The sequence below is a fragment of the Hyla sarda genome, chromosome 10 (genome assembly GCF_029499605.1).
Source record: "Hyla sarda isolate aHylSar1 chromosome 10, aHylSar1.hap1, whole genome shotgun sequence".
In the NCBI taxonomy this organism is placed as follows: Eukaryota; Metazoa; Chordata; class Amphibia; order Anura; family Hylidae; genus Hyla; species Hyla sarda.
Genome location: NC_079198.1, coordinates 1,762,028 through 1,788,472, shown reverse-complemented (window position 1 = coordinate 1,788,472; position 26,445 = coordinate 1,762,028). Strand labels below are relative to the sequence as shown.

Genomic DNA, 26,445 nt, shown 5'->3' with positions numbered 1-26,445 from the left:
GGTTGTTGGGCTGTAGACCCCCCCGGTGACCTCTGTAGCGGCGGTGTCTCCCTTTGCTCTGTGCTGTTTACATATATACAGGAGATCTCAGGGGCGATGACCTAAAATACATAAACTGAGCTGAACCCTCCGAGGGGACGACCGAGGGGAAAAACTGCAAGAGAAACCTCCAAGAAGGGAGAAAGGGAATAGAGATGTATACAGGGTCCTTACAGTACACACAGTATATACATAGTACACACCACACAGTATATACACAGCATACACACAGTATATACATAGTACACACAGAGTATACACAGCATACACACAGTATATACACAGCATACACACAGTATATACATAGTACACACAGAGTATACACAGCATACACACAGTATATACACAGCATACACACAGTATATACATAGTACACACAGAGTATACAGAGTGCACACAGTATATACATAGTACACAGTATATACATAGTACACAGTATATACATAGTACACATAGTATACAGAGTGCACACAGTATATACATAGTACACACAGTATATACATAGTACACAGTATATACATAGTACACAGTATATACATAGTACACAGTATATACATAGTACACATAGTACACAGTATATACATAGTACACACAGTATATACATAGTACACACAGTATATACATAGTACACACAGTATATACATAGTACACATAGTATACAGAGTACACACAGTATATACATAGTACACACCAGGCATAGGTAACCTTCGGCACTTCAGATGTTTTGGACTACATCTCCCATGATGCTTTGGCAGCATTTTGACTGAAAGGGCATCATGGGAGATGTAGTCCAAAACATCTGCAGCGCCAAAGGTTACCTATGCCTGGTGTACACTTTACGCACACCACATACACTTTGGGATAACCAGACAGTTTTGGTGTTTGGCAGATGGATACATTTGGGCGCGCGTACAGTATAATGGCGCCGCGTACAGTTTAATGGCGCCGCGTACAGTTTAATGGCGCCGCGTACAGTTTAATGGCGCCGCGTACAGTTTAATGGCGCCGCGTACAGTATAATGGCGCCGCGTACAGTATAATGGCGCCGCGTACAGTATAATGGCGCCGCGTACAGTTTAATGGCGCCGCGTACAGTTTAATGGCGCCGCGTACAGTATAATGGCGCCGCGTACAGTTTAATGGCGCCGCGTACAGTTTAATGGCGCCGCGTACAGTTTAATGGCGCCGCGTACAGTTTAATGGCGCCGCGTACAGTATAATGGCGCCGCGTACAGTATAATGGCGCCGCGTACAGTATAATGGCGCCGCGTACAGTATAATGGCGCCGCGTACAGTATAATGGCGCCGCGTACAGTATAATGGCGCCGCGTACAGTATAATGGCGCCGCGTACAGTATAATGGCGCCGCGTACAGTATAATGGCGCCGCGTACAGTATAATGGCGCCGCGTACAGTATAATGGCGCCGCGTACAGTATAATGGCGCCGCGTACAGTATAATGGCGCCGCGTACAGTATAATGGCGCCGCGTACAGTATAATGGCGCCGCGTACAGTATAATGGCGCCGCGTACAGTATAATGGCGCCGCGTACAGTATAATGGCGCCGCGTACAGTATAATGGCGCCGCGTACAGTATAATGGCGCCGCGTACAGTATAATGGCGCCGCGTACAGTATAATGGCGCCGCGTACAGTATAATGGCGCCGCGTACAGTATAATGGCGCCGCGTACAGTATAATGGCGCCGCGTACAGTATAATGGCGCCGCGTACAGTATAATGGCGCCGCGTACAGTTTAATGGCGCCGCGTACAGTATAATGGCGCCGCGTACAGTATAATGGCGCCGCGTACAGTATAATGGCGCCGCGTACAGTATAATGGCGCCGCGTACAGTATAATGGCGCCGCGTACAGTATAATGGCGCCGCGTACAGTATAATGGCGCCGCGTACAGTATAATGGCGCCGCGTACAGTATAATGGCGCCGCGTACAGTATAATGGCGCCGCGTACAGTATAATGGCGCCGCGTACAGTATAATGGCGCCGCGTACAGTATAATGGCGCCGCGTACAGTATAATGGCGCCGCGTACAGTATAATGGCGCCGCGTACAGTATAATGGCGCCGCGTACAGTATAATGGCGCCGCGTACAGTATAATGGCGCCGCGTACAGTATAATGGCGCCGCGTACAGTTTAATGGCGCCGCGTACAGTATAATGGCGCCGCGTACAGTATAATGGCGCCACGTACAGTATAATGGCGCCACGTACAGTATAATGGCGCCGCGTACAGTATAATGGCGCCGCGTACAGTATAATGGCGCGGTGTTGGGGCCGGACTGGAGATAGTGGAGGAGGAGACACAATGAACCTTTACTCCGATTACCGAGAAGAACATAATCCCCGCTTGGCACCAGAGCTTCCAATCTATAATCCCTTCCTCCTCCATCAGTCTAGTGAGGGGTCACATGACCCCCCTGGTGGGTGCAGAGACGTGTGCGGACCCCCCCCCCCCCCATAACCCCCCAGGATAAGTCAATGATGTCATCATCTGATCCGCAAGTGAAAGCTTGTTGGCACCCACGTAGTTAACATGACGGCATTCCTTCCTCATGCCTCAGAGTGACAGGTGGGGACTGTTAACCCTTCTCCTGCTGAGGAGAGGACGCGGAGATCCCCTTAATCATCGGAGATTAGATTCAACAAGTAAAGCCTGTGGTGCGCCGGGGCTGGAGGAGTCCGCGCATGATGGGAGTCGGGGGACACTACTGTACAGACAGCGTCAGGATCACGGAGGACACGACTAAATTCTTATAGGAAAAAATTATAAAATAAAAAGTTGACTGAGACTAATAAAATAGTAAAGAGATTGGAAGAAAAAAAACACACAAACTGCGCTGCAGAACATGTCGGTGCCATATAAACAACAGGAAATAATAAAATGATTAAAGGTTAAATCACTGTTCACCATCCCTGTAATAATCCTGGAGGAACTCCGCCGGCACCGCTACAATGTATCACCGCCGGGCACAGCGCCCCCATCAGGGCAAGATGTATAACAACGCCTCCTCCAGCCGCTCTATATCCGGGCTACATTGTGACATCACTGGTCAATACGATGACATCACTTTACTGCACTACAGCAAAAAGACTGGACTGGGTCATGTGACCTCCGGTGAACGACGCCGCGGCTGGCCGAAACATATCGTAGATCGATCGCGATTGATACGTTGTAGAATCGGATTCTTACCAAGTAAAATCCCTGAATACAGAGGAAATTGTATCAATGTTCATATTGAACTCATCCCAAACTGAATAAAGATCATTAGAGGGGTACTCCGCAGCCCCACTTAGTTCCTAACGCTTGGAGCGGACGGCGGAGTCGTGACATCACAGCCAGGCCCCTCGTGACATCACAGCACGCCCCCTCAATGCAAGTCTATGGGAGGGGGCGTGGCGTATGCCACGCCCACTCCCATAGACTTGCATTGAGGGGGCGTGGCCATGAAATCAGGACTCCCGCTCCAAGCATTCTAAATGAAGAGATCGCAGGATCCCGCCGCTGTGCAGCCCCCACCATTCGACTAGATCAGACATGTTATCCTCTATCCATTGGATAAGATGTCTAGGGGCGGAGTACCCCTTTAACTATTTGTGTCTCCAGACCCGGATCAGATGTAGATCACACAGCGGCAGTCCGCGCCAATTCATCACCTGTCAGGGGTGACAGACAGACGCAGCATCTCCGATCCTCCATCTCAGGCGTCTATTCACAGATACCGTTAATCTCCATACGTTACAAAGATCATCTTGTCTCCTCTAAAGAGAGTGCAGGAGATTAGCTCTGTAGAACCAGTCAAATAGCAGCAAAACAGCGGTGAGAGACAGGGACACTGATGTAACGTTTGTACGGGGCTTCTCCTGTTTCTACCATTTAGTAACAAAACAAATCCAGCCTTTTACTTCAGGCACAAACAAATACAAAATAAATCCTGCCTGTCCAGAGACAACTTGTTCCTCAGCCTCATTCGCAGTCTGACTATTACCTCATCTCATCTTAAAGGAGAAGTCTCATGGTGAAAAATGTGTCCCCGACCGCTGGGGCCCCCTGCGATCTCCAGTATGGAGCCCAGGCTCTCCCCGGCAGCAGCATGTCATGACCCTCCACATCCCCTCCCCACCAGCGGTGTGTCATGACCCTCCCCACATGAAGCAGGGGCCACCCCCCCCCCCCCCTGCATCTCTATGGGAGACATGTTCAGCAATCCCATACAGCTATTTGGAGGGGGCTCATGACGTGTCCCTCTGGGGGGAGAGCAGGGGCTCCACACAGAAGATTGCAGGGGCCCCAGCAATCAGACCCCCCCCCCGGGATCTAAAACTTATCCCCTGTACTGCAGCTAGGGGGATACGTTTTTCACCACAAGACTTCTTTAAAGCCCAGCGACGAGTTGTCTTCAGCACCTGTGCTGATCTGGGTTGCTCAGAAAATAAATGAAAAGTCCCAATACCAAACCTGCCTTTCATCCCATTAAAAAAATAATAATAATCCAGGCATGACAGCAGGACTTACCAAAGTCCCTAGCAAACCAGGTCTAGCCAGGGATTTAACCATTTCCTGGGTTCCCCACCTTGGAGGAAACATAGGGGGCCCCACGACCATTCCACCCACTGTCTAGAGTTACAAGGCGATCGCCAATTATTATGTGACGCAGATGAGGGATTAAAAAAACATTATAAATGTAACGATAAACGGCGCGTCATGTGATCCCGGGAAACCACCGTGACGTCTGATCTGTGGGCGGAGCTCAGTAACAACCCCGCCATCCCTTTTAGGTTTATTTTTTTTTATTTTTTAATGTGTCAAAATAAATGTTGATACTTCTTAAACGTCAGCAGCTGAGTTGTGAATTCGATCAATGACGGGCGGCGCCGGCGCTGTATCCACGGTCAGTAATAAATAAGGAGGAACCTCAGGACATGAAAGTTATAAAAACGAAGCCAAAAAACAAAAAAGACGTAATAAAGTCAGGAACTAAATCGACAAATGTTCCAGACGCAGCGATTGTCAGGACATTTAATGTGATTAGTACCGGACACGTGAACTGTGGGAATCGGGGGAGGAGAGACAACGGAGGGGGGGGGGGGGGGGCGCATTACTGGAGGGTTACTGGCCCTTTAAGTGATACCAATTCAGTGCAGCAAAAAGCAATAGCTGTACGGCAACAATGGCGGCGGCGTCACAGGTCACATGATCACAGATCGCCACGCTGGACTTTCTGCATCACTATGATCTACAAATTGTCGGGGCCCAAAAGGTTCTTTTACTGCAGTTGCAAAACTACAACTCCCAGCATGCCCAGACAGCCAAAGGCTGTCTGGGCATGCTGGGAGTTGTAGTTTTGCAACAGCCACCATCAGCACCTACAAGATGGCAACCAAGAAGTCCACCAATAAGCAGTGGCGCCTTCTCTGCTGCCCCTCGGGTCACCCACCTGGACGCCCAGCAGGAAGTTCTCAGGAAGACATAGTGAGTGCTGCGGCCCCCGGGCGGTCTCAGGAAGACATAGTGAGTGCTGCGGCCCCCGGGCGGTCTCAGGAAGACATAGTGAGTGCTGCGGCCCCCGGGCGGTCTCAGGAAGACATAGTGAGTGCTGCGGCCCCCGGGCGGTCTCAGGAAGACATAGTGAGTGCTGCGGTCCCCGGGCGGTCTCAGGAAGACATAGTGAGTGCTGCGGCCCTCGGGCGGTCTCAGGCGGCTTCCTCTCACATCACAATTATCATAAATCAGGTGTCTGGGGCCTGTAGGGGGCAGATATGTCACCCGCTCAACCTGTTCAGGGTCGGGCAATACGGCATTTTTTGTAAACACTTTGCACAAGGCCAGACATCATAAAGAGGGAGAAAACAAGCAGTCCCATGTAAACACGTCCTCCAGTCTGAACCTCTGAACGCTCCATAAACATTTATAAACCAGTCACACACAGGACAGTGTCAGCAAAATGTAGAGGGGGGGGGGGGGGGGATAATCCCTGCGGTACTTCCCTGCCCCCCCCCCTCTCCTCCAGTCTCCCCCCCTCCCCCACTTCCAGTCTCCCCCCCCTTCCTCTCCTCCAGTCTCCCCCCCCCTTCCTCTCCTCCAGTCTCTCCCCCCCCCCCCTCACCTCCAACTCCTTGTCCTCCTCCAGACCCCCCTGTCCCTCTCCCCAACCTTCGTCCCCTCCTCCTCTAAACCTCTCAGGTGGGATTAGAATCCCCAAGAACAAAATTATTGGGCATAATAAAAGGCCAACGGTCCAATCCTCTATCTTGGGTAGTGGGGCCCCGATACACATTAGATATGCGGGCCTGGGGGGGGGGGGGGGTCACTTTCCACTGTAACTCTCACCCCCCCTCGCGAGCGAACACCCAGCTCTCCCACACTCCTGGTATTATACATTTCTTACTATATCTTATATAGAGGTCACAGGCCCAAATACACAGAGCAAATAAACCTAGAAGACGGCAAATACTAATACCGGAAGCTCCATGATTCACTGTCTGCAGTAAACTCCACAGCTCCCCCTGGTGGTGGCTGCAGCAGGAATTATCCTTGTACAGTCTGTGCGGATTTGGAGCTCAGATCTCTATATTAAGAAACAATTCAGTAGAGACGGATCCATGGGTGGGGATTTACTGCAGGGACCAGGCTGAGGGGGCGACGCTCTGCAGGGACCAGGCTGAGGGGGCCACGCTCTGCAGGGACCAGGCTGAGGGGGCCACGCTCTGCAGGGACCAGGCTGAGGGGGCCACGCTCTGCAGGGACCAGGCTGAGGGGGCCACGCTCTGCAGGGACCAGGCTGAGGGGGCCACGCTCTGCAGGGACCAGGCTGAGGGGGCCACGCTCTGCAGGGACCAGGCTGAGGGGGCCACGCTCTGCAGGGACCAGGCTGAGGGGGCCACGCTCTGCAGGGACCAGGCTGAGGGGGCCACGCTATGCAGGGACCAGGCTGAGGGGGCCACGCTATGCAGGGACCAGGCTGAGGGGGCCACGCTATGCAGGGACCAGGCTGGAGGAGGCGACGCTCTGCAGGGACCAGGCTGAGGGGGCAATGCTCTGCAGGGACCAGGCTGAGGGGCCGCGTTCTGCAGGGGCCAGGCTGAGGGGGCGACGCTATGCAGGGACCAGGCTGAGGGGGCAATGCTCTGCAGGGACCAGGCTGAGGGGCCACGTTCTGCAGGGGCCAGGCTGAGGGGGCGACGCTATGCAGGGACCAGGCTGAGGGGCCGCGTTCTGCAGGGGCCAGGCTGAGGGGGCGACGCTATGCAGGGACCAGGCTGAGGGGGCAATGCTCTGCAGGGACCAGGCTGAGGGGCCACGTTCTGCAGGGGCCAGGCTGAGGGGGCGACGCTATGCAGGGACCAGGCTGAGGGGGCAATGCTCTGCAGGGACCAGGCTGAGGGGGCAATGCTCTGCAGGGACCAGGCTGAGGGGGCAATGCTCTGCAGGGACCAGGCTGAGGGGGCAATGCTCTGCAGGGACCAGGCTGAGGGGCCACGTTCTGCAGGGGCCAGGCTGAGGGGGCGACGCTATGCAGGGGCCAGGCTGAGGGGGCGACGCTATGCAGGGACCAGGCTGAGGGGCGACGCTATGCAGGGACCAGGCTGAGGGGGCGAAGCTCTGCAGGGACCAGGCTGGAGGAGGCAACGCTCTGCAGGGACCATGCTGAGTGGGCGACGCTCTGCAGGGAGCAGCATTGGTATTTCTAGTCCATGGAGGGCAGCGGGGTCCTATACCCAGATCTCCGCCGCCTCCATTTATATTGTGTCAGAACATTATTTAGTGGGTGGACGGTACAAGAGATGGGACCAGCGGTGCATGCTGGGACGGGGCCCGAGGGGACGGCACCTAAGATGACAGAGGAAAATATTTCAGGAATGTCATCACCACCCAACACGACATCTGTCCGTCACAATACGAGGGCGGAGCCACAAACACCAGACGGCGGCCATAATAACAGGAATTATCTGACAGTCCCTGATATATTAGGACAAGTGACCGGTCAGGTCTGTGGAGGCAGGAAAATGGGTGAACGCAACAACATGACCGAATAGACGACCGGGTCAGAACATCACCAGAGTGGCCGTCTAGTAGGGTGTCCCTGGTATGTAGTGGTTAGTACCTACCAAAAAGCGGTCAGATGACACAGGACATCACAGCTGTGTATGGGGCCCCGCAGACCAGGCAGATCACACAGCACATCACAGCTGTGTATGGGGCCCCGCAGACCGGGCAGATCACACAGGACATCACAGCTGTGTATGGGGCCCTGCAGACCGGTCAGATCACACAGGACATCACAGCTGTGTATGGGGCCCTGCAGACCGGGCAGATCACACAGGACATCACAGCTGTGTATGGGGCCCTGCAGACCGGTCAGATCACACAGGACATCACAGCTGTGTATGGGGCCCCGCAGACCAGGCAGATCACACAGGACATCACAGCTGTGTATGGGGCCCTGCAGACCGGGCAGATCACACAGGACATCACAGCTGTGTATGGGGCCCTGCAGACCGGGCAGATCACACAGGACATCACAGCTGTGTATGGGGCCCTGCAGACCGGGCAGATCACACAGGACATCACAGCTGTGTATGGGGCCCCGCAGACCGGTCAGATGACACAGAACAACACAGCTGTGTATGGGGCCCCACAGACCGGTCAGATCACACAGGACATGAGAGCTGTGTATGGGACCCCGCAGACCGGTCAGATCACACAGGACATCACAGCTGTGTATGGGGCCCCGCAGACCGGTCAGATCACACAGGACATCACAGCTGTGTATGGGGCCCCGCAGACCGGTCAGATCACACAGGACATAACAGCTGTGTATGGGGCCCCACAGACCGGTCAGATCACACAGGACATAACAGCTGTGTATGGGGCCCCACAGACCGGTCAGATCACACAGGACATCACAGCTGTGTATGGGGCCCCGCAGATCAGTCAGATCACACAGGACATCACAGCTGTGTATGGGGCCCCGCAGACCGGTCAGATCACACAGGACATCACAGCTGTGTATGGGGCCCAGCAGACCGGTCAGATCACACAGGACATCACAGCTGTGTATGGAGCCCCGCAGACCAGTCAGATCACACAGGACATGAGAGCTGTGTATGGGGCCCCGCAGACCAGTCAGATCACACAGGACATCACAGCTGTGTATGGGGCCCCGCAGACCAGTCAGATCACACAGGACATCACAGCTGTGTATGGGGCCCCGCAGACAAGTCAGATCACACAGGACATCACAGCTGTGTATGGGACCCTGCAGACCGGTCAGATCACACAGGACATCACAGCTGTGTATGGGGCCCAGCAGACCGGTCAGATCACACAGGACATCACAGCTGTGTATGGGACCCTGCAGACCGGTCAGATCACACAGGACATCACAGCTGTGTATGGGACCCCGCAGACCGGTCAGATCACACAGGACATCACAGCTGTGTATGGGACCCCGCAGACCGGTCAGATCACACAGGACATCACAGGTATATATTGGTTCCTGCAGACCGGTCAGATCACACAGGACATCACAGCTATATATTGGTTCCTGCAGACTGGTCAGATCACACAGGACATCAAAGCTCTGTGTATGGGGCCCCGCAGACTGGTCAGATCACACAGGACATCACAGCTGTGTATGGGGCCCTGCAGACCAGTCAGATCACACAGGACATCACAGCTGTGTATGGAGCCCCGCAGACCGGTCAGATCACAGCACATCACAGCTGTGTATGGGGCCCCGCAGACCGGTCAGATCACACAGGACATCACAGCTGTGTATGGGGCCCAGCAGACCGGGCAGATCACACAGGACATCACAGCTGTGTATGGGGCCCCGCAGACCGGTCAGATCACACAGGACATCACAGCTGTGTATGGGGCCCCGCAGACCGGTCAGATCACACAGGACATCACAGCTGTGTATGGGGCCCAGCAGACCGGTCAGATCACACAGGACATCACAGCTGTGTATGGAGCCCCGCAGACCGGTCAGATCACACAGGACATCACAGCTGTGTATGGGGCCCTGCAGACCGGTCAGATCACACAGGACATCACAGCTGTGTATGGGGCCCCGCAGACAAGTCAGATCACACAGGACATCACAGCTGTGTATGGGGCCCAGCAGACCGGTCAGATCACACAGGACATCACAGCTGTGTATGGGGCCCCGCAGACCGATCAGATCACACAGGACATCACAGCTGTGTATGGGACCCCGCAGACAAGTCAGATCACACAGGACATCACAGCTGTGTATGGGACCCCGCAGACCGGTCAGATCACACAGGACATCACAGCTGTGTATGGGACCCCGCAGACCGGTCAGATCACACAGGACATCACAGCTGTGTATGGGGCCCTGCAGACCGGTCAGATCACACAGGACATCACAGCTGTGTATGGGGCCCTGCAGACCGGTCAGATCACACAGGACATCACAGCTGTGTATGGGACCCCGCAGACCGGTCAGATCACACAGGACATCACAGCTGTGTATGGGGCCCTGCAGACCGGTCAGATCACACAGGACATCACAGCTGTGTATGGGGCCCAGCAGACCGGTCAGATCACACAGGACATCACAGCTATATATTGGTTCCTGCAGACCGGTCAGATCACACAGGACATCACAGCTATATATTGGTTCCTGCAGACTGGTCAGATCACACAGGACATCAAAGCTCTGTGTATGGGGCCCCGCAGACTGGTCAGATCACACAGGACATCACAGCTGTGTATGGGGCCCTGCAGACCAGTCAGATCACAGGACATCACAGCTGTGTATGGGGCCCCGCAGACCGGTCAGATCACAGGACATCACAGCTGTGTATGGGGCCCTGCAGACCGGTCAGATCACAGGACATCACAGCTGTGTATGGGGCCCCGCAGACCGGTCAGATCACACAGGACATCACAGCTGTGTATGGGGCCCAGCAGACCGGGCAGATCACACAGGACATCACAGCTGTGTATGGGGCCCCGCAGACCGGTCAGATCACACAGGACATCACAGCTGTGTATGGGACCCCGCAGACCGGTCAGATCACACAGGACATCACAGGTATATATTGGTTCCTGCAGACCGGTCAGATCACACAGGACATCACAGCTATATATTGGTTCCTGCAGACTGGTCAGATCACACAGGACATCAAAGCTCTGTGTATGGGGCCCCGCAGACCGGTCAGATCACACAGGACATCACAGCTGTGTATGGGGCCCTGCAGACCAGTCAGATCACACAGGACATCACAGCTGTGTATGGAGCCCCGCAGACCGGTCAGATCACAGCACATCACAGCTGTGTATGGGGCCCCGCAGACCGGTCAGATCACACAGGACATCACAGCTGTGTATGGGGCCCAGCAGACCGGGCAGATCACACAGGACATCACAGCTGTGTATGGGGCCCCGCAGACCGGTCAGATCACACAGGACATCACAGCTGTGTATGGGGCCCCGCAGATCAGTCAGATCACACAGGACATCACAGCTGTGTATGGGGCCCCGCAGACCGGTCAGATCACACAGGACATCACAGCTGTGTATGGGGCCCAGCAGACCGGTCAGATCACACAGGACATCACAGCTGTGTATGGAGCCCCGCAGACCGGTCAGATCACACAGGACATCACAGCTGTGTATGGGGCCCTGCAGACCGGTCAGATCACACAGGACATCACAGCTGTGTATGGGGCCCCGCAGACAAGTCAGATCACACAGGACATCACAGCTGTGTATGGGGCCCAGCAGACCGGTCAGATCACACAGGACATCACAGCTGTGTATGGGGCCCCGCAGACCGGTCAGATCACACAGGACATCACAGCTGTGTATGGGACCCCGCAGACCGGTCAGATCACACAGGACATCACAGCTGTGTATGGGACCCCGCAGACAAGTCAGATCACACAGGACATCACAGCTGTGTATGGGACCCCGCAGACCGGTCAGATCACACAGGACATCACAGCTGTGTATGGGACCCCGCAGACCGGTCAGATCACACAGGACATCACAGCTGTGTATGGGGCCCTGCAGACCAGTCAGATCACACAGGACATCACAGCTGTGTATGGGGCCCTGCAGACCGGTCAGATCACACAGGACATCACAGCTGTGTATGGGACCCCGCAGACCGGTCAGATCACACAGGACATCACAGCTGTGTATGGGGCCCTGCAGACCGGTCAGATCACACAGGACATCACAGCTGTGTATGGGGCCCAGCAGACCGGTCAGATCACACAGGACATCACAGCTATATATTGGTTCCTGCAGACCGGTCAGATCACACAGGACATCACAGCTATATATTGGTTCCTGCAGACTGGTCAGATCACACAGGACATCAAAGCTCTGTGTATGGGGCCCCGCAGACTGGTCAGATCACACAGGACATCACAGCTGTGTATGGGGCCCTGCAGACCAGTCAGATCACAGGACATCACAGCTGTGTATGGGGCCCCGCAGACCGGTCAGATCACAGGACATCACAGCTGTGTATGGGGCCCTGCAGACCGGTCAGATCACAGGACATCACAGCTGTGTATGGGGCCCCGCAGACCGGTCAGATCACACAGGACATCACAGCTGTGTATGGGGCCCAGCAGACCGGGCAGATCACACAGGACATCACAGCTGTGTATGGGGCCCCGCAGACCGGTCAGATCACACAGGACATCACAGCTGTGTATGGGACCCCGCAGACCGGTCAGATCACACAGGACATCACAGCTGTGTATGGGGCCCCGCAGACCAGTCAGATCACACAGGACATCACAGCTGTGTATGGGGCCCCACAGACCGGTCAGATCACACAGGACATAACAGCTGTGTATGGGGCCCCACAGACCGGTCAGATCACACAGGACATCACAGCTGTGTATGGGGCCCCGCAGACCGATCAGATCACACAGGACATCACAGCTGTGTATGGGACCCCGCAGACAAGTCAGATCACACAGGACATCACAGCTGTGTATGGGGCCCTGCAGACCGGTCAGATCACACAGGACATCACAGCTGTGTATGGGGCCCCACAGATCAGATCACACAGGACATCACAGCTGTGTATGGGGCCCTGCAGACCGGTCAGATCACACAGGACATCACAGCTGTGTATGGGGCCCAGCAGACCGGTCAGATCACACAGGACATCACAGCTGTGTATGGGACCCCGCAGACCGGTCAGATCACACAGGACATCACAGCTGTGTATGGGACCCCGCAGACCGGTCAGATCACACAGGACATCACAGCTGTGTATGGGACCCCGCAGACCGGTCAGATCACACAGGACATCACAGCTGTGTATGGGGCCCTGCAGACCGGTCAGATCACACAGGACATCACAGCTGTGTATGGGACCCCGCAGACCGGTCAGATCACACAGGACATCACAGCTGTGTATGGGGCCCTGCAGACCGGTCAGATCACACAGGACATCACAGCTGTGTATGGGGCCCTGCAGACCGGTCAGATCACACAGGACATCACAGCTGTGTATGGGGCCCAGCAGACCGGTCAGATCACACAGGACATCACAGCTGTGTATGGGGCCCTGCAGACCGGTCAGATCACACAGGACATCACAGCTGTGTATGGGGCCCCACAGACAAGTCAGATCACACAGGACATCACAGCTGTGTATGGGGCCCAGCAGACCGGTCAGATCACACAGGACATCACAGCTGTGTATGGGGCCCTGCAGACCGGTCAGATCACACAGGACATCACAGCTGTGTATGGGGCCCCACAGACCGGTCAGATCACACAGGACATCACAGCTGTGTATGGGACCCCGCAGACAAGTCAGATCACACAGGACATCACAGCTGTGTATGGGGCCCTGCAGACCGGTCAGATCACACAGGACATCACAGCTGTGTATGGGGCCCCGCAGACCGGTCAGATCACACAGGACATCACAGCTGTGTATGGAGCCCTGCAGACCGGTCAGATCACACAGGACATCACAGCTGTGTATGGGGCCCAGCAGACCGGTCAGATCACACAGGACATCACAGCTGTGTATGGGGCCCCGCAGACCGGTCAGATCACACAGGACATCACAGCTGTGTATGGGGCCCTGCAGACCGGTCAGATCACACCATCATCACAATCATCATCATCCTCATCGCCACCATCATCCTCATCATCCTCATTACCACAATACTCATCATCCTCATCACCACAATACTCCTCATCCTCCTCCTCAATAACTGCAAGAACATTCCCAACACCGGGGAGAAGACAGCAGTGGGCACCGGACGCCCCGTTCTGTGGGGAATGTGAGAAATTCAGTGGATCAACCGTCTACAGAGACGAAATCCTCCGAAATAACTCGGCCAGAATGTAATAGAAAATACAGGAGACCGGGGGGGGGGGGGGGTCACATCCTGTGGAAACACTACAACTCCCAGCATGCACAGAGACTGCAGATCAGAGGGCATGCTGGGAGTCAGACTGCGCAGGGTCTTCACAGAAACATTCCATCCATCTCCGCATCTATATGGGAAATTCTGCAGTTGTGAGGACTTTAGTCGGGGGCCCCGCAGATGGGCCCGGGGGGCAGAGATGCTTCAGGAATATATTTTGCATGGAAGACTGGTCGGAAAGAACTGACAAAGAAGGGGTCACAGGACACCCAACCTTTCCAACAAGTTAGGGGTCTGTACTGATCAGGCAGATGCTGCAGACCACTGCATTAGAATATAGACTGCTCAGTACTGCTCCATAATGTCCTCAATGCTGCTGTAGCTTCTGATTGGTGGTATAGAATTGTGTCTCCCAACCAGTTTGCCTCCAGCTGTTGCAAAACTACAACTCCCAGAATGCCCAGACAGCCGTTGGCTGGGAGATGTAGTTTTGCAACAGCTGGAGGGCCACAGTTGGGAAACCACTGTATTCAAAGATAAACTGCTCAGTACTGCTCTATAATTTTCTCCATGCTGCTGCTTCTTCTGAGGGTGTGCTACAGAGCAGGGTTTCCCAACCAGTGTCATGACATTCTGGGGGATAACGGTTTCATCCCAGGTGGTGAGGGGTTAATAGGGAGCACAGGATTAGGGGACACGCTCTCTCCAGGATTGGAGCGCGCCAAAGTTATTTGGAGAAGACACGGTGAGAAGATAAACACTTGAGAGTGCGAGCGATAACACCTGGGGCAGCGGGATCCACTGCGACTCTTGGGGGCGCCATAAACCATCCACATGATGCAAAACTACAACTCCCATCATGCCCCGACAGTCATTGCTCTCCAGCTATTGTAAAACTACCATAATGAACTGTTAAAACTTTCAAGATCTCTGCTTGCTGTCAGTGAAGATAACAGCAGACGCCTTTTTGCCACATTAGACAACTTTTCACCTTGTTTGACAAAGGGGCGTGGCCTAATAAAATAGGCCACATATTTGGCACCTAGTAGCCAATTGGCGCCTCCAGAGGCTGAACCCAGTCCTAACCTACTTCTCACAGAGGTGGGTTTGTTACCTGGTATCAGTGTAGACAGTTCCCCGCAGCAGATGCCTCTCTCTTGGATACAATGTATTGTTTATAACTTTGTATCTTATTACAGAACATGGAGTCAGGATCCGCGGCCCCGAGACGTCACAACACGAGCGATCGCAGCTCACGAGGCTTCGCCCTGCGCTCTGAATAATATTAACGATTATAGTGACAGTAATTACAGTGCAGTTATTTATTACGTGGTGCTGATGCAAAACTACAACTCCCAGCATGCCCGGACAGTGTCATTAGTTGTATAAGGCAGTGGTCTCTAGCCCGCGGCCCTCCAGTCATTGCAAAACTGGAGGGCCGCGGGCCGGTGGCTGTCCGGGCATGCTGGGAGTTGTAGTTTTGCAACAGCTGGAGGCTGGGAATATCGTATGGCGGCTCCTGTGATCGCTCGTGCACTCAGTGATTCTTCTCTTCATACAAAAGGATCAAAGTCAAAAACAAGAGAAACGGCTGTAACTGCAGGTGAGGCCACGTCCGGGTCACCCCACACCCAGAACCCAACAGGTGAGGCCACGTCCGGGTCACCCCACACCCAGAACCCAACACGTGAGGCCACGTCCGGGTCACCCCACAGCCCCAGAACCCAACACGTGAGGCCACGTCCGGGTCACCCCACAGCCCCAGAACCCAACACGTGAGGCCACGTCCGGGTCACCCCACAGCCCCAGAACCCAACACGTGAGGCCACGTCCGGGTCACCCCACAGCCCCAGAACCCAACAGGTGAGGCCACGTCCGGGTCACCCCACACCCAGAACCCAACAGGTGAGGCCACGTCCGGGTCACCCCACAGCCCCAGAACCCAACACGTGAGGCCACGTCCGGGTCACCCCACAGCCCCAGAACCCAACACGTGAGGCCACGTCCGGGTCACCCCACAGCCCCAGAACCCAACACGTGAGGCCACGTCCGGGTCACCCCACAGCCCCAGAACCCAACACGTGAGGCCACGTCCGGGTCACCCCACAGCCCCAGAACCCAACACGTGAGGCCACGTCCGGGTCACCCCACAGCCCCAGAACCCAACACGTGAGGCCACGTCCGGGTCACCCCACAGCCCAGAACCCAACAGGTGAGGCCACGTCCGGGTCACCCCACAGCCCAGAACCCAACAGGTGAGGCCACGTCCGGGTCACCCCACAGCCCAGAACCCAACACGTGAGGCCACGTCCGGGTCACCCCACAGCCCCAGAACCCAACACGTGAGGCCACGTCCGGGTCACCCCACAGCCCCAGAACCCAACACGTGAGGCCACGTCCGGGTCACCCCACAGCCCAGAACCCAACAGGTGAGGCCACGTCCGGGTCACCCCACAGCCCCAGAACCCAACAGGTGAGGCCACGTCCGGGTCACCCCACAGCCCCAGAACCCAACACGTGAGGCCACGTCCGGGTCACCCCACAGCCCCAGAACCCAACACGTGAGGCCACGTCCGGGTCACCCCACAGCCCAGAACCCAACACGTGAGGCCACGTCCGGGTCACCCCACAGCCCCAGAACCCAACACGTGAGGCCACGTCCGGGTCACCCCACAGCCCCAGAACCCAACACGTGAGGCCACGTCCGGGTCACCCCACAGCCCCAGAACCCAACACGTGAGGCCACGTCCGGGTCACCCCACAGCCCCAGAACCCAACACGTGAGGCCACGTCCGGGTCACCCCACAGCCCCAGAACCCAACACGTGAGGCCACGTCCGGGTCACCCCACAGCCCCAGAACCCAACACGTGAGGCCACGTCCGGGTCACCCCACAGCCCCAGAACCCAACACGTGAGGCCACGTCCGGGTCACCCCACAGCCCCAGAACCCAACACGTGAGGCCACGTCCGGGTCACCCCACAGCCCCAGAACCCAACACGTGAGGCCACGTCCGGGTCACCCCACAGCCCCAGAACCCAACACGTGAGGCCACGTCCGGGTCACCCCACAGCCCCAGAACCCAACACGTGAGGCCACGTCCGGGTCACCCCACAGCCCCAGAACCCAACAGGTGAGGCCACGTCCGGGTCACCCCACAGCCCCAGAACCCAACAGGTGAGGCCACGTCCGGGTCACCCCACAGCCCCAGAACCCAACAGGTGAGGCCACGTCCGGGTCACCCCACAGCCCCAGAACCCAACAGGTGAGGCCACGTCCGGGTCACCCCACAGCCCCAGAACCCAACAGGTGAGGCCACGTCCGGGTCACCCCACAGCCCCAGAACCCAACAGGTGAGGCCACGTCCGGGTCACCCCACAGCCCCAGAACCCAACAGGTGAGGCCACGTCCGAACACAAGAACCTGGTATATGACATAGGACACTATTGGACAAGCCCCCTCCATATAGGGGTTATACACACAGTGCAGGGACACGCGAGGGGTATACACACAGTGCAGGGACACGCGAGGGGTATACACACAGTGCAGGGACACGCGAGGGGTATACACACAGTGCAGGGACACGCGAGGGGTATACACACAGTGCAGGGACACGCGAGGGGTATATACACACAGTGCAGGGACACACGAGGGGTACACACAGTGCAGGGTCACACGAGGGGTATACACACAGTGCAGGGACACACGAGGGGTATATACACACAGTGCAGGGACACACACGAGGGGTATATACACAGTGCAGGGACACACACGAGGGGTATATACACAGTGCAGGGACACGCGAGGGGTATACACACAGTGCAGGGACACGCGAGGGGTATACACACAGTGCAGGGACACGCGAGGGGTATATACAGTGCAGGGACACACGAGGGGTATACACACAGTGCAGGGACACACGAGGGGTATATACAGTGCAGGGACACGCGAGGGGTATACACACAGTGCAGGGACACGCGAGGGGTATACACACAGTGCAGGGACACGCGAGGGGTATACACACAGTGCAGGGACACACGAGGTGTATACACACAGTGCAGGGACACACGAGGGGTATATACACAGTGCAGGGACACACGAGGGGTATACACACAGTGCAGGGACACACGAGGGGTATACACACAGTGCAGGGACACACGAGGGGTATATACACAGTGCAGGGACACACGAGGGGTATATACACAGTGCAGGGACACACGAGGGGTATACACACAGTGCAGGGACACACGAGGGGTATATACAGTGCAGGGACACGCGAGGGGTATACACACAGTGCAGGGACACGCGAGGGGTTTACACACAGTGCAGGGACACGCGAGGGGTATACACACAGTGCAGGGACACGCGAGGGGTATACACACAGTGCAGGGACACGCGAGGGGTATATACACAGTGCAGGGACACACGAGGGGTATATACAGTGCAGGGACACACGAGGGGTATATACACAGTGCAGGGACACACGAGGGGTATACACACAGTGCAGGGACACACGAGGGGTATATACAGTGCAGGGACACACGAGGGGTATATACACAGTGCAGGGACACACGAGGGGTATATACAGTGCAGGGACACACGAGGGGTATATACACAGTGCAGGGACACACGAGGGGTATATACACAGTGCAGGGACACACGAGGGGTATATACAGTGCAGGGACACACGAGGGGTATATACACAGTGCAGGGACACACGAGGGGTATACACACAGTGCAGGGACACACGAGGGGTATATACAGTGCAGGGACACACGAGGGGTATATACACAGTGCAGGGACACACGAGGGGTATATACACACAGTGCAGGGACACACGAGGGGTATATACACACAGTGCAGGGACACACGAGGGGTATATACAGTGCAGGGACACACGAGGGGTATATACACAGTGCAGGGACACACGAGGGGTATATACACACAGTGCAGGGACACGCGAGGGGTATATACAGTGCAGGGACACGCGAGGGGTATATACACAGTGCAGGGACACACGAGGGGTATATACAGTGCAGGGACACGCGAGGGGTATATACACAGTGCAGGGACACACGAGGGGTATATACACAGTGCAGGGACACACGAGGGGTATATACAGTGCAGGGACACGCGAGGGGTATACACACAGTGCAGGGACACGCGAGGGGTATACACACAGTGCAGGGACACGCGAGGGGTATATACACAGTGCAGGGACACACGAGGGGTATATACACAGTGCAGGGACACACGAGGGGTATATACACAGTGCAGGGACACACGAGGGGTATATACAGTGCAGGGACACGCGAGGGGTATACACACAGTGCAGGGACACGCGAGGGGTATACACACAGTGCAGGGACACGCGAGGGGTATATACACAGTGCAGGGACACGCGAGGGGTATACACACAGTGCAGGGACACACGAGGGGTATATACACAGTGCAGGGACACACGAGGGGTATATACACAGTGCAGGGACACACGAGGGGTATATACACAGTGCAGGGACACGCGAGGGGTATACACACAGTGCAGGGACACACGAGGGGTATATACACAGTGCAGGGACACGCGAGGGGTATATACAGTGCAGGGACACGTGAGGGGTATACACACAGTGCAGGGACACGCGAGGGGTATATACAGTGCAGGGACACACGAGGGGTATACACACAGTGCAGGGACACACGAGGGGTATATACACAGTGCAGGGACACACGAGGGGTATACACACAGTGCAGGGACACACGAGGGGTATACACACAGTGCAGGGACACACGAGGGGTATACACACAGTGCAGGGACACACGAGGGGTATATACACAGTGCAGGGACACACGAGGGGTATATACAGTGCAGGGACACGCGAGGGGTATACACACAGTGCAGGGACACGCGAGGGGTATACACACAGTGCAGGGACACACGAGGGGTATACACACAGTGCAGGGACACACGAGGGGTATATACAGTGCAGGGACACAACCCACCCATGGTCTTCGGGATCACTGCACCATCCCCCCCCCCCCCCCCCCAATTCATAGGATGGGGGAGGGGCAGCGCCGGATTTATCTGTACGGTCATAATAACTGAGAACAGACGGAGCGACACATCCCGAATATCTACAGGAATAACTGGGGAGTCACCAAAATCCCCACCGTCTCTATGGTAACCGGGGGCGGCGCCCGGATACAGGATGATGGGAGTCTGAATCCTCTCCTCATATAAGGAGCCGCAGACTCCAGAGCAGAACAGATCTTATTATAGACACCGGGACGGCAAACTGTATATACAGACTCCACCGCTATATATATATCCGTATACAATACACAGTATACAGACTCCACCGCTATATATATATATCCGTATACAATACACAGTATACAGACTCCACCGCTATATATATATATATATATATATATATATATATATATATATATATATATATATATATACACCCCTCCATATACAATACACAGTATACAGACTCCACCGCTATATATATATATATATATATATATACACCCCTCCATATACAATACACAGTATACAGACTCCACCGCAATAATAAATAAATAAAAATACACATATATATACACGCACACCTTTATACTGACAACATCCATACATATTACACTGTACACAGGGGACAGACCGCTCCGGCACTGTATACAGGGGACAGACCGCTCCGACACTGTATACAGGGGACAGACCGCTCCGGCACTGTATACAGGGGACAGACCGCTCCGACACTGTATACAGGGGACAGACCGCTCCGGCACTGTATACAGGGGACAGACCGCTCCGACACTGTATACAGGGGACAGACCGCTCCGGCACTGTATACAGGGGACAGACCGCTCCGACACTGTATACAGGGGACAGACCGCTCCGACACTGTATACAGGGGACAGACCGCTCCGACACTGTATACAGGGGACAGACCGCTCCGACACCGTATACAGGGGACAGACCGCTCCGACACCGTATACAGGGGACAGACCGCTCCGACACTGTATACAGGGGACAGACCGCTCCGACACCGTACACAGGGGACAGACCGCTCCGGCACCGTACACAGGGGACAGACCGCTCCGGCACCGTACACAGGGGACAGACCGCTCCGGCACCGTACACAGGGGACAGACCGCTCCGGCACCGTACACAGGGGACAGACCGCTCCGGCACTGTATACAGGGGACAGACCGCTCCGGCACCGTACACAGGGGACAGACCGCTCCGGCACCGTACACAGGGGACAGACCGCTCCGGCACTGTACACAGGGGACAGACCGCTCCGGCACTGTACACAGGGGACAGACCGCTCCGGCACTGTACACAGGGGACAGACCGCTCCGGCACTGTACACAGGGGACAGACCGCTCCGGCACTGTACACAGGGGACAGACCGCTCCGACACTGTATACAGGGGACAGACCGCTCCGGCAACACTGCAGTATATCAGGCACCATATACTATATACCCTATACACCGGGCACCGTTGTCTATCCACCGGGCACCATACCCCCTGTACACCCCCAGTAGTCCCGGATCGGGCACCATACCCCCTGTACACCCCCAGTAGTCCCGGATCGGGCACCATACCCCCTGTACACCCCCAGTAGTCCCGGATCGGGCACCATACCCCCTGTACACCCCCAGTAGTCCCGGATCGGGCACCATACCCCCTGTACACCCCCAGTAGTCCCGGATCGGGCACCATACCCCCTGTACACCCCCAGTAGTCCCGGATCGGGCACCATACCCCCTGTACACCCCCAGTAGTCCCGGATCGGGCACCATACCCCCTGTACACCCCCAGTAGTCCCGGATCGGGCACCATACCCCCTGTACACCCCCAGTAGTCCCGGATCGGGCACCATACCCCCTGTACACCCCCAGTAGTCCCGGATCGGGCACCATACCCCCTGTACACCCCCAGTAGTCCCGGATCGGGCACCATACCCCCTGTACACCCCCAGTAGTCCCGGATCGGGCACCATACCCCCTGTACACCCCCAGTAGTCCCGGATCGGGCACCATACCCCCTGTACACCCCCAGTAGTCCCGGATCGGGCACCATACCCCCTGTACACCCCCAGTAGTCCCGGATCGGGCACCATACCCCCTGTACACCCCCAGTAGTCCCGGATCGGGCACCATACCCCCTGTACACCCCCAGTAGTCCCGGATCGGGCACCATACCCCCTGTACACCCCCAGTAGTCCCGGATCGGGCACCATACCCCCTGTACACCCCCAGTAGTCCCGGATCGGGCACCATACCCCCTGTACACCCCCAGTAGTCCCGGATCGGGCACCATACCCCCTGTACACCCCCAGTAGTCCCGGATCGGGCACCATACCCCCTGTACACCCCCAGTAGTCCCGGATCGGGCACCATACCCCCTGTACACCCCCAGTAGTCCCGGATCGGGCACCATACCCCCTGTACACCCCCAGTAGTCCCGGATCGGGCACCATACCCCCTGTACACCCCCAGTAGTCCCGGATCGGGCACCATACCCCCTGTACACCCCCAGTAGTCCCGGATCGGGCACCATACCCCCTGTACACCCCCAGTAGTCCCGGATCGGGCACCATACCCCCTGTACACCCCCAGTAGTCCCGGATCGGGCACCATACCCCCTGTACACCCCCAGTAGTCCCGGATCGGGCACCATACCCCCTGTACACCCCCAGTAGTCCCGGATCGGGCACCATACAACCTGTACACCCCCAGTTGTCCCGGATCGGGCACCATACCCCCTGTACACCCCCAGTAGTCCCGGATCGGGCACCATACCCCCTGTACACCCCCAGTAGTCCCGGATCGGGCACCATACCCCCTGTACACCCCCAGTAGTCCCGGATCGGGCACCATACCCCCTGTACACCCCCAGTAGTCCCGGATCAGGCACCATACCCCCTGTACACCCCCAGTAGTCCCGGATCGGGCACATACACCCTGTACACCCCCAGTAGTCCCGGATCGGGCACCATACACCCTGTACACCCCCAGTAGTCCCGGATCGGGCACATACACCCTGTACACCCCCAGTAGTCCCGGATCGGGCACCATACCCCCCTGTACACCCCCAGTAGTCCCGGATCGGGCACCATACCCCCTGTACACCCCCAGTAGTCCCGGATCGGGCACCATACCCCCTGTACACCCCCAGTAGTCCCGGATCGGGCACCATACACCCTGTACACCCCCAGTAGTCCCGGATCGGGCACCATACCCCCCGTACACCCCCAGTAGTCCCGGATCGGGCACCATACCCCCCGTACACCCCCAGTAGTCCCGGATCGGGCACCATACCCCCCTGTACACCCCCAGTAGTCCCGGATCGGGCACCATACCCCCTGTACACCCCCAGTAGTCCCGGATCGGGCACCATACCCCCCTGTACACCCCCAGTAGTCCCGGATCGGGCACCATACCCCCTGTACACCCCCAGTAGTCCCGGATCGGGCACCATACCCCCTGTACACCCCCAGTAGTCCCGGATCGGGCACCATACCCCCTGTACACCCCCAGTAGTCCCGGATCGGGCACCATACCCCCTGTACACCCCCAGTAGTCCCGGATCGGGCACCATACCCCCTGTACACCCCCAGTAGTCCCGGATCGGGCACCATACCCCCTGTACACCCCCAGTAGTCCCGGATCGGGCACGATACCCCCCTGTACACCCCCAGTAGTCCCGGATCGGGCACCATACCCCCTGTACACCCCCAGTAGTCCCGGATCGGGCACCATACCCCCTGTACACCCCCAGTAGTCCCGGATCGGGCACCATACCCCCTGTACACCCCCAGTAGTCCCGGATCGGGCACCATACCCCCTGTACACCCCCAGTAGTCCCGGATCGGGCACCATACCCCCTGTACACCCCCAGTAGTCCCGGATCGGGCACCATACCCCCTGTACACCCCCAGTAGTCCCGGATCGGGCACCATACCCCCTGTACACACCCAGTAGTCCCGGATCGGGCACCATACCCCCTGTACACCCCCAGTAGTCCCGGATCGGGCACCATACACCCTGTACACCCCCAGTAGTCCCGGATCGGGCACCATACCCCCTGTACACCCCCAGTAGTCCGGATCGGGCACCATACCCCCTGTACACCCCCAGAAGTCCCGGATCGGGCACCATACCCCCTGTACACCCCCAGTAGTCCCGGATCGGGCACCATACCCCCCTGTACACCCCCAGTAGTCCCGGATCGGGCACCATACACCCTGTACACCCCCAGTAGTCCCGGATCGGGCACCATACCCCCCTGTACACCCCCAGTAGTCCCGGATCGGGCACCATACCCCCTGTACACCCCCAGTAGTCCCGGATCGGGCACCATACCCCCTGTACACCCCCAGTAGTCCCGGATCGGGCACCATACACCCTGTACACCCCCAGTAGTCCCGGATCGGGCACCATACACCCTGTACACCCCCAGTAGTCCCGGATCGGGCACCATACACCCTTTACACCCCCAGTAGTCCCGGATCGGGCACCATACCCCCTGTACACCCCCAGTAGTCCCGGATCGGGCACATACACCCTGTACACCCCCAGTAGTCCCGGATCGGGCACCATACCCCCTGTATACCCCCAGTAGTCCCGGATCGGGCACCATACCCCCTGTACACCCCCAGTAGTCCCGGATCGGGCACCATACCCCCTGTACACCCCCAGTAGTCCCGGATCGGGCACCATACCCCCTGTACACCCCCAGTAGTCCCGGATCGGGCACCATACCCCCTGTATACCCCCAGTAGTCCCGGATCGGGCACCATACCCCCTATATACCCCCCAGTAGTCCCGGATCGGGCACCATACCCCCCTGTACACCCCCAGTAGTCCCGGATCGGGCACCATACACCCTGTACACCCCCCAGTAGTCCCGGATCGGGCACCATACACCCTGTACACCCCCAGTAGTCCCGGATCGGGCACCATACACCCTGTACACCCCCAGTAGTCCCGGATCGGGCACCATACCCCCTGTACACCCCCAGTAGTTCCGGATCGGGCACCATACACCCTGTATACCCCCAGTAGTCCCGGATCGGGCACCATACACCCTGTACACCCCCAGTAGTCCCGGATCGGGCACCATACCCCCTGTACACCCCCAGTAGTCCCGGATCGGGCACCATACCCCCTGTACACCCCCAGTAGTCCCGGATCGGGCACCATACCCCCTGTACACCCCCAGTAGTCCCGGATCGGGCACCATACCCCCTGTACACCCCCAGTAGTCCCGGATCGGGCACCTCGATCTGGACCCCGACCCCGTCCGGATGAGTCCAGGACACTCCCGGTCCCTGCAGGGTCTCCAGGCCGCCTCCGGTGCGCCGCACGTGGGTGTAGCTCCAGATGGTGCCGGGGAGGCGGCTGTAGCGCAGCTGGTTGGCGTTGAGCGCTTCGGTCTGGGTCCCGGTGTCCCGGTAGAAGCTCCGGCTCCTCCGCTGCTCCCGCCGCTCACTGTACTCCTGTTGCAGCTGTTTCTCCAGCAGTCGGTTCCGCCGCTCCAGCTCGTGCACCTTGGCCAAGAAGCAGCGGAACCGAACGTTCAGGGTCTTCAGGACGTGGATATTGGAGCCCAAATCATTGCGGAGCGCGAGGGTAACGGGAGAGGAGGCGGCGGCCCCCGGGGACAGCGGAGGATCCAGCTCCCGCATCATGTCCCCGAAGATGGCCGAGTGCATCATCCTGCCGGTCATCGGGGCCACGGGCTGATCCTATGCGGCTGCTGCATAAGGCACGTCCATGGTAAGAGCGGAGCCGGGGGGCGGAGCCTGCGCTATGTACACCACGCCCCAGCCCCGCCCTCCTATACCGCGGAGCGGCCGCCCCCAAGGTGACATCAGCGGCTGCGGGGACCGGGGGGAGACAGGGACCGGGGGATGTGCGAGACACAGGGACAGGGACCGGGGGGAGACAGGGACCGGGGGGAGACAGGGACCGGGGGGATACAGGGA

The 26,445-nt window shown here is 57.2% G+C and overlaps 1 protein-coding gene across 1 annotated transcript in view; it reads right to left on the bottom strand.

The window, feature by feature from the left end:
- The window catches only part of IFFO2 (intermediate filament family orphan 2), a 76,330-nt gene extending 50,108 nt beyond the window's left edge, over window positions 1-26,222 (bottom strand). The window contains 2 exon segments of the mRNA XM_056544301.1: window positions 25,703-26,198; window positions 26,201-26,222. Coding sequence (XP_056400276.1) covers window positions 25,703-26,198; window positions 26,201-26,222 — 518 coding nt within the window.
- Between the last annotated feature and the right edge of the window lie 223 nt (window positions 26,223-26,445).